This window comes from Notothenia coriiceps, unplaced genomic scaffold (genome assembly GCF_000735185.1).
Source record: "Notothenia coriiceps isolate Sejong01 unplaced genomic scaffold, NC01 NC01_scaffold00000339, whole genome shotgun sequence".
Taxonomy (NCBI): domain Eukaryota; kingdom Metazoa; phylum Chordata; class Actinopteri; order Perciformes; family Nototheniidae; genus Notothenia; species Notothenia coriiceps.
In genome coordinates this window covers 14965588-14975232 of record NW_011333040.1, presented here as the reverse complement: position 1 = coordinate 14975232, position 9645 = coordinate 14965588, and the positions used below count along the sequence as shown (strand labels likewise).

Sequence of the window (9645 nt, the reverse complement as noted above, 5' to 3'; positions counted from 1 at the left end):
GTGCGTGCGTGCGTGTGTGTGTGTGTGTGTGTGTGTGTGCGTATGTGACCTTGACATATTGCTAATCCATTGAAGGAGAACAACTTGACCTGATAGCTGCAGGGCCAAAGAGCAGGACTGACACTGCGTGCACATTTGTGTGTATTTAGGTGTCTGTATTCGCTACGCCTGTGTACGTGCCTGCAATGCTGTGTGGGTGGGGGTGTGTGTGTGTGTTTGTCTCACCCTCTTTATAAACTTGAATTAGGCTGCCTGCGCACAACCATAACTCAGCTAAAGTGCCCTGCTCCAAAAGAGCAACAAATCACTCTGAGATTTATTATCTGTGATTGTGTGTTTGACACTTTTACCGCCACAACACTGATTATCATTATCCAGCTACAAACTGTGTATTAGGATAATGCTTTCTAGTGTTAATTCAACAGTTATTAAAACAGCCTGAAGATACTTGAGAATGAGAACCATAGAGGGGAAATAATAGAGCACAAGAAAAAGAACAAAACAATAAGCATATGATGAGCAAAGAAAAAACAAAAAGAGGTGGAGACAATGGGAGAGGGGAAATAAGAAAAATGTGTGGGAAGAAGGGATGGGAATGCAGGAGAGAAATGCTGAATTGCTATTGCATGGTACGGTAGGAAATACACTTTGCTCAGCAAGCTCTAGCTGCCAGGAAGCATTTAAATCACAACAGTAGATCCAAATAGGAGCAGAAAGCAGGGGAGGTCAGGAGGTTGGGTCGATTTGAAGTAAAAGGTTATCGCAAGAGGGGGATGAGTGTAATCAGATCCGGTTAAGGGAAAAATCACTGTTATAATGCACACAGGGAAAGTGAAGGACGGAGGGACGGACAAAGTCAGAAGAAAAATACACACTACATAGAAAAACTAAAGGAATGACAAGGATCTGGAGAGAGAGAGAGAGAGAGAGAGAGAGAGAGAGAGAGAGAGAGAGAGAAAGAGAGAGATAAGAGAGTAAAGTCAAAAAGAAGCAGGAGTTCTCTCATATTCTCTCCTCACTTATACTGTACCTAGTGGCCTTAAAGCCTTCTTCGAAACATCCTCCAACACGTGTCGTTTTTGTATTATTTAATGTAGAATATTTACAATTTAGTGTAGACTACTTGCTGTCATTTAAAAAACGGTCCAAATTAATGAGTAAAGCAAAAACAACAATTTAGCTTATTCGTAATTCAAAGTAATTTAAAAATAGGTGACTTGTAGAAGTTTTCATAGTGTAAACAATATATGAATATATCAGCCTGAGAAAGACACAAACATCACATGAACAACGTTGCCTTCAGTTCTCAGTATGTGTGCTTTTCTGTGCTGCTATATTTGCGTGTTTACCTCAGAGATTCTCAGAAGCCTGTATACGTATGCTCGCCTGCATCTGTCTCTCAGCGTGTATCAGCCCCAACGTAAGCCAAAAACAGCACATTACCCAGCTTTCATGGCACCCCGAGGAGGGCCTATTCCATTCGAGAATGTTATTAGAGGAGCTTAGAAGGATATTTCTGACTGTGTCACTAACTCTCTGCTGACAGACAGAAAAACATCCTCACATACCGATGGAAATGCACGGAGTAGTGAGGCTCTAAAGTCAAATGGTCTAACAGGCCAAATTAACTGAAACAATATGTTGAAGTGGTCCTGCCTCACAACTGGATGCTGTATTGTAAATTATTTAAATTTGTGTTAGCTAACTTTCCTATTGCTTATGTGCAAATGTTTATTTACTATATTTAAATAATGAAACATACCATATCAACAGTCCTACTACAGTGTGTAACATCTTCAATAAATAATGTGTGATCCATTTATACGTTTATAGCGTGTGAGTTTGTTTTTATAATTGTATTTTACATTTAGCATTTTTCCTTTGTTTTATTAAGATTGAACACCTTAGCAAAATGTGTATTTTCGTTAGCTTCTTCAATATACAAAATAAATGCATTTTTGAGTGAGTGCTTCAAATAATAAGTGAATCAGCCTGAAAAAAGTGAGACATATTTACAGCCAAATAAAATAGCCTGGATGAAAAACAATGGTCAAAATGATGGATTTTCTCCGCCAAGCCGGAATAAGACCAACATGGGAAAACACAATTTACAGGGTGCGTGTCTGTTAGAGTGATACCGTCTGTTAAAGTACTAAATATGGGGATGTGAGCAGTTTGTTCTGAGGGTCTGCTGAATGGACTACATCAAAGCCCCCAGTTGTCCTTTTGAGAGTACACTCAAGCAGTCAGTGTAAGCCAGGTAAACTGGGGTGGTGGGGTCAATTTTGTTATTGGTATTTATTTTCTGCTTGACCTTTCTATAACCCGAACACTCAGACAAGTCCCCATTGTCTTACATGGCTGAATTGACCGGTGCAATGAAGCTTGCTAAACTACTCTTGTGGGTTCAAATCAGTCGGCCAGTGAAATCAGCTTTAAAGAAACAAACCATTCTATTTTATGAGGCTTACATTAAAATACTAACATCTTTTATTTTTCATCAAATATCTCTACTCCCTTGCCACATGGTTGCTGCAGAGCCATCAAGCGACCATCACTCACAGCGGGATTTAAAATGTTCTTCCCCCTGCACTGTTGTTTGAGTCTAACAATCCTAAAATGATTTCCTCTGTATGCAGTGAGAAATGGTAACTCAGTCTGCTGGAGTGATATTGAGCGTGCTGGGGCTTTGTCTGGCCTGTATTCGTTTGGTGACCTTATAGTGAAACTCCCAGTTGTCAAATTACATTTTCACCAGACCATAACAGGAAGCTAATGCTGGTAGACTAAAGTCATTGAGCTAAAATGCTTAGAACATTCCCCACCATTAATCATTCAGAGAAACCATTTTTCAAAAATTCTTCCTTAAGTCAAGTTTGTAATATGAAACTTGTAGTAAGGAAGAACTTACTACACTAATGTGCCTCTGCGAGAGAAAGTTAAATATGCTATATGTTGTTATCTTTTAGAGCATTACTAATTACATTTGTTCTGTAATTACTTCTCCATATCACATTTTTATTTCTACAATCCATAAATGACTTACTGAGGGATTCACAGAACCTGATGCAGTGGATTAATTAAGCATTACTGTTTTTAATTGTATCTCATTTATAGCCTGGTTTACTACCCTATTGCCTGTGTAGGTCTATCACCGCCTACTGCTGCTGGTTCATATTAAATGATTGAACAGGCAAACAGTTAGTAAGAGGTAACCTTTGACAGAAATCATTCACTCAAAAGGCAGCTACAAAACAAGACATCTGGTTAGTTTAAATTATTGCAAAAATGGCCCAAGCAGTGCAAAAGTGATACACCTGTGTATGCATGAAGGATTGTGTATGTGCTTCTCAAGCTGGATATCTATTTTTCTTTTTAGGGAAGGAAAACAACTTCAATGAATTTGCATTTATGTTTGTTGAAAATAATCCTGTTATGTTGTTAAGCATAATCAATGTTGGTGAGTATATGAAAAATGATTTCATCCATACTGTTCATGCTTCCTCATGTGTGAACAGTACCTTCAAACCTCTCATGCGTGCTTGCAGTATTTTACTCACATGCAATACGGACGTGTGCCTTTCGGCTTTTGGTCGTTCCAGCGGAGCTCCAGGCCACACACTGACACCAGAAATCTTCAGGGCCAAACAGCTCCTCGACCTGCTGCCGTGTAATTTCTATACTGGCTTCTCTCACCACCAGACCTGCGGAAGAAAGGAAAAGCACAGTTGAATCACTTGTAATATCAGTCGCAACTCATATTCAAGCTAAAGACGAGTGCCTCAAACGGTAAATGAGTCACGAGTTTCAATTCTCACTGAGCCACTGATGGAAAAACGTAAGCTTATACTCTGGCGATACAGCTTATGTTAGCTAAAGAGGCCAAAGCCCGATCTGTGCACAGTAAATATCTTAGTAACTAAATAGAAGGAGAGGATAATAATATAATATCTGCAGCATGTTTACAAACCCAGGTCACTCTACTGCGGAGAGTGACTGTGGATTTAATGTCAACTTTGTGGAATTGGCCCTTTGCACTTCTCCCACTTATCTCATATTATTCATTTTTTTCCCGGGTGTTTTGAATGCAGCTCTGTATGAAGTGTGAGGTTAAAAAAGCTGCACCCAACTGATAGGACTGCAGGGGAGCACAGAGAGAGAGGACTGCAGAGAAAAATAGTCAATGAGAAGCGGCAAATCAACTCGGATGAAAATACGGGAGACAAAGAAAAGGGCCAAATAGAACACATAGCAGGGAGAAAAAGAGACATTAAGACTATTGTTGAAAAGCATGACAAAGTAAAGGAAGAATTAATAACAAATAAGTATAAGGGACGAAATGTTGGAGAGGGTTAAGCTCAAAAACTAGAAATAAAGAGGAGAGGGAAATGAGAGAAACAGAAGACTGGTAAAAGTAATGATAAACAACATGAGAGAGGCACAGTGAGGGGAAGAGAGAGGATGACAGAATAAGAGGGAGAAGAAATGTGAAAGGAAAAAGAGAAGGGAAAGGAGATAGTTTTAGGTAAAGTTAGTGGGGACTTGGGAGCAGCCATGGTAAATGATTTGAGAAAAATATCTCAGTAGTTTATTTCAGGTTCAGCAGTGAGACAAGGACCCAAGCAACAATCTCTCACACATCTAACTTGGGCTTTTTACTTCCTGCCACTAGAGACATGTAAAGACAGTAAGTAAGAATGACAGCTTAAAGGCAAACGGGACCGAGAGGATGTAAAAATGTGAAATCCAGTGAGCAGGATTTTGGTGGACCAGAGGCCATTAAAGGACGGCAAGAGATTTAAAGAAAACCCAGGAGGGCAAAAGTAACGAAAGCTTTTGCAGAAGCTAGCAGGGAGATGGGGAGACATGGCTTTAGAGTAAGAACAATACCATAAAGATTGATAACGGACACAAAGAGGAAAATAGGGCGGTCAGTAAAAAGCTTGTGGAAAGTTCTTCTGGCAAAACAAGAGATAATAGCCAGTACGGGGGAGAAAGCTATAAGGGCAAAGAGCAGAGTCAGTATAAAAAACTAGTGTGAACACCAGTATCGAGCAAACTAGCAAACAAGGGATATTGTTATGGCTTTGCAGCTGAAATCAAAATAGGCAGGGGACACAGCAAGATAGGAACTGTAGAGGCAAAAATATGGCAACTAAAGTGGCAATTATAACCAGCAAGCAACCCGGGACTAAAGCTGAGACAACAAGTGGGCAGTGGAAAAGAGCGAAAAACTCAGCGTGCAGACAAAACGGGCAGAAAGTAACTGAACACCAGTGGACATCCAACTGCTAAAGTAAAAAGGATAAGACGGCAATTAAAGTGAAAAGTTAAAATGAGCCATGAGCTAATCAGAGCATGATACATCTGAGAGGAACAGTTCTCACAGGAAAGGACTAAAGGAGTAAAAACCTTTACAGTAGTTTTGTGTTGTACTTATGTAAGGAATTGATACAACTTTATTGGTTCTGCTTATTGATCTTACTGTTCATCAATTCCCAATCAAGTGTTGGGTGGAAAAAACAAACATATATTTGTCAAGATCAATTATTTCAGTGCAATAACATATATTTTGGAGTACTTCAACAGGCAACATTAATGGATGACCGAGGAGTAAACCAGGATGTGTTTTGCAAGGTATTGCTTGTATTGAGACAGAGATATAAAAGTAAGACAGCAGAGTAGAGCAGAGAGGGTGAGATATGAGAAAAGAGACAGAAGGAAGGGAGACAAAACAAGGACAGGACATAATAGTAAAATAGAAAGCATCAGGGAGAGCTGAGTTGGTTTCAAAGCAGGGGAAATCAATGGTTGTAATGACGAAATGTGTTCAACTACTCAGACTCAAGACAAAAAGATACACAAACCTGACACTGTATTGATGGGAGGATTGCAAGGAAAAGAGGAGCTGTCAAATGAATCATCATGCTCTGAAGTAATCCTTTAACTTCCAGCTTCAGAAACCTGATCAGCAGTCAATAACCTGATATTCTTAAATGTATAACCTACTGTAGGGCATTCAGAGCAACGGTATATCAGCAAACAGCTATTTGTCATATACATATAAAAAAAGAGTTATGTACATCGTGAAGTCAAGTACAGAATGAAGTCACACCTGCTTTGACTGTGACGTTATCCAATACTTCATGTATTGAACGTTTACAATTCTGGCAATATTTAACACATTGTTACTTTCTTTCTGTGAGAAAAAACAATTAATTGATCTGGTTTCTATTGGGCTGTTTGCATATACAAAGATTTCCAACAAGGGGAAGTATTATTTTGAAGCAGTGCAGAGAAATTAACCGGAACGTTATTCCTCTTGGCGATGCGTGCCTGTATCCTCGATGATTAATTCCGAGGTTTAACAGAGCTCGATGTAAAATAAACAGGTAGAAATACTTTCTGTTAATATCCAATATCTCAGACATGAAATCTGCTGTTGTGAGTTATACTGTTTTTAGATTCAATTATTGTAATTTGATGGATAAAGGGATGTCATACAGTTACATATATGAGTAATTACCATGTCATTGGTGCGTTTTCATATCAGTTTGGGAGTAAATGTTAAAATTCACAACAGGAACAAAGTATCTCATCGTTTTCACACCACAAATTGACACCTATCTAAATTCTCCATGAAAACGGATTCCCTTGTTTTCCTTCACTGTCATTTCAATAAAAAAGTATGTCAAACAAACAAAACAAAAGTGGGACTATACATAAAGAAGAGAAAGATGTGTGCTGTTGAAACCGGTGAAGCCCCAGTTGCCTCCATGTTTGCTAATGCAAAGTTCACGCAGCAAGAGTTGCCGGGCAGAGAACAACCAAATTACCTGAGGCTTAAAAAGTCCCAGAACATTCTCTGTCTTATTTTGTTTGGATACAAAGCTCAGAGCGTCATCTCTCTCTCTTAAGAGAAGACAAGCGTAGAAATGTGGGTCTCTGTAGCATGACAGTGCTTCACATCAACAAAACCACGGCTGTCAGCTGAGGGAGGTAAGGGGAAAGAAGTAGATGAAAAATGGAAGACAGGTATCAAGACGAGTGGATACTGTCACAAACATTTCTGTCTATCATAAGACTTTGCGCTCCCACTGAATATTTCTCTGAGTTCTAAAGTGTCAATTCCAATAACAAAGTTTACTTGTCAGCTGGGGAGTAAAAATACACGTTTGGGTGAGTACTTTGTCAGGTCTGGACTTTATTAACTGAAAAATGGGAACTTTGAGAAACATTCACAAAAAAATCCAAAGAGAAAGAAGAAATAAAGAAACATAGCATAGTTGATTAGTATGATTTATAAATACGTTATATCTCAGTATATAGAGATGTTTGTAAGGCTTAAACTGAATGTCCACAACACAAAAAAAACCTGTAGACTTGTTTCTTTGCTGCAAGTTTAAACATTGAAAGGGCTGAAGGTTGATTACAAAATGTGTCAATACATTCTTTTCATGCAAATTGGTCTACACCAGTAAACAATAGTTACAGATTCCTGTTGTTGCATATGGCAAATAATTGTGCCTTCATCATTTTCTTCAAACCATGCAATAGGAACAAACTATCTACATACTATAGAATCTAGATGATGAAACATACAAAAACAGTTATGGAATTTAAGTCTTCCTTTAGAACAGAAGAACCAGAGATGGAAAGGAAAACTGAGAAATACATATGAAAGAAAGCTTGCCAGTCAGGGAGAGACATAACAACAGAGACCAGGGTTTAAGGTTAAATGGTTTGGAAAAACAGAAGAGACAAGGGAACAGGGGGAAAGCATTCAAAAGCTTTGTGTCCTTTACATGTGATAATTGACAGGTCAAACAGACAGGCCTTTGGGGAGAAGAAACAGAGGATACCAAAAACGTCAATGCTATCTTTGATTCATTCATCAGTGCCACATAGGGAAAGAGTCCGACACGATGAAAATGCATGAGGTCAGAATTGATACAATCAGGGAATGGATAAGATAATGAAAGCAGAAATGGGACGTTTGTTGAAGAAGGGCAATTAAAATAATATATTATTTTGCATTCTCCTTTATTTTATATTAGAAAAATACACTGAATGCCAACCAGCTCCAGGGATGTTGTTCAGTGAGTGACCCTGCGCTGCGACCTACCACCTGTGGAGGAGCTGCAAGTGAAAACTCAACTTCCCTGAAGGAATTCATTCAAGCTTTGTAGCTTCTCCACAAACTTCTGCTGCTAACTTTAAAAACAGCAAATGTGTTGAATGCCAAATACTGTATATTGAACTCCAAAATAAAGTAGATATAACATGTGTATCACATTGAACTATTGGTGAGCAACTAAAAGTGTTTGAAATATATGGGTTTTTGAAAGTGAATTCATTAAGCCTGAAAATGTTTTACCCTTATAATTACACGTGACTGAAAGGCTAATAGAGGCATTTGTAGATACCTTAAGATAGGGGGCACATTTAAAGAATACATGGAGGTCAAATGTCATCAAGAAAGGAAGGAAATGTCACTGAATGGTTTTTATAAGTGTGACAATTTGAATCATTACCTACAGCCTTAAGGATAGCCAAATAATAGCAAAGGAAGGACAACATTGGTTTGTTGTGTTCATCATTTCCTGTTACTGTACATTTGTCCTAGAGAGTTTCACAATACATCAAGATGGTCTTATCTTTAGCCTTTCTTGGAGGCCAACTGAGAACAAAGGACCATTTTTCATGGTGACAATCAGTGATGCCCGCTGACAAGTGACACAAGTCATGAGAAGGGAATCAGTTTTTAGAAACTGAAGTGAGGACAGCAAGTCATACTTATTTGCCCGAGGAAAACAGAGAGATCAGTCGGCAGAAGTACTGAGCCCGGTCACATTAAAAAGCCGCTGAGTCTGAGCTCTGATATTATTCTGCAGTGTTTCTGTATTTTTACACTTGAACTTTCCAAGAAAAAAGCCTTGTAAAAGTTGTAAAACATTCTCTGCTAAAATGAACGCAGCTAAGTGGTTTGATAGTGTTGCCTGGTCAGCCACAGTAGTCAAGTCTTAATGTAAAATCAGTGCTATTTAAGATAGTCTAGACCTTGACATATTTGTTCATTTAGAGTTTTAGCCCATTATCTAAAGCATATCTGAGCTAGTCTATTTTCATGAAAGTGGCACTGTATGTAAATACAACAGTGATTAAATGCAACATAAAGGTGAAAATCCAAAATCATAAAGTCAGTTGAGTCAGACATTTGGATACACATTTTTTGCAGCCAGTGCTCAAGATCTAACAACATGTCCCATTTATAGCCTAAAAGAATATAAAGTGAAAGATGGAGACAGAAAGGCGGAAACGAAATTGAAAGGGTAAAACCACGACAGGATGAGAGGTATTGTGAGAAAGGGAGAGAGCAACGGTTGAATGAGTTCTTCGCCTACGGGGGGAAATCATCCAGGACATTGACAGAACACAGTCACTGGTCTGTGACCAATTGAAGACACTCAATGCATACAGTAGACTGTGCGTGTTCACATGCATGTGTGTGTATGTGTATGTTCTCTTAACGGCTCCCACAGTGACATTGATTGATCATCACAGTCCCTCCTGGTCCATGTTTGGGTACCTCTCCTGTGTGTGTGTGTGTGTGTGTGTGTGTGTGTGTGTGTGTGTGCACGTATA

The 9645-nt window shown here is 38.8% G+C and overlaps 1 protein-coding gene across 1 annotated transcript in view; it reads right to left on the bottom strand.

The window, feature by feature from the left end:
* The window catches only part of LOC104951431 (netrin receptor UNC5C-like), a 132073-nt gene that overhangs the window by 88568 nt on the left and 33860 nt on the right, over nucleotides 1-9645 (bottom strand). Inside the window, exon 3 of the mRNA XM_010778077.1 lies at nucleotides 3561-3704. Coding sequence (XP_010776379.1) covers nucleotides 3561-3704 — 144 coding nt within the window. The remainder of the gene's footprint in view (nucleotides 1-3560; nucleotides 3705-9645) is intronic.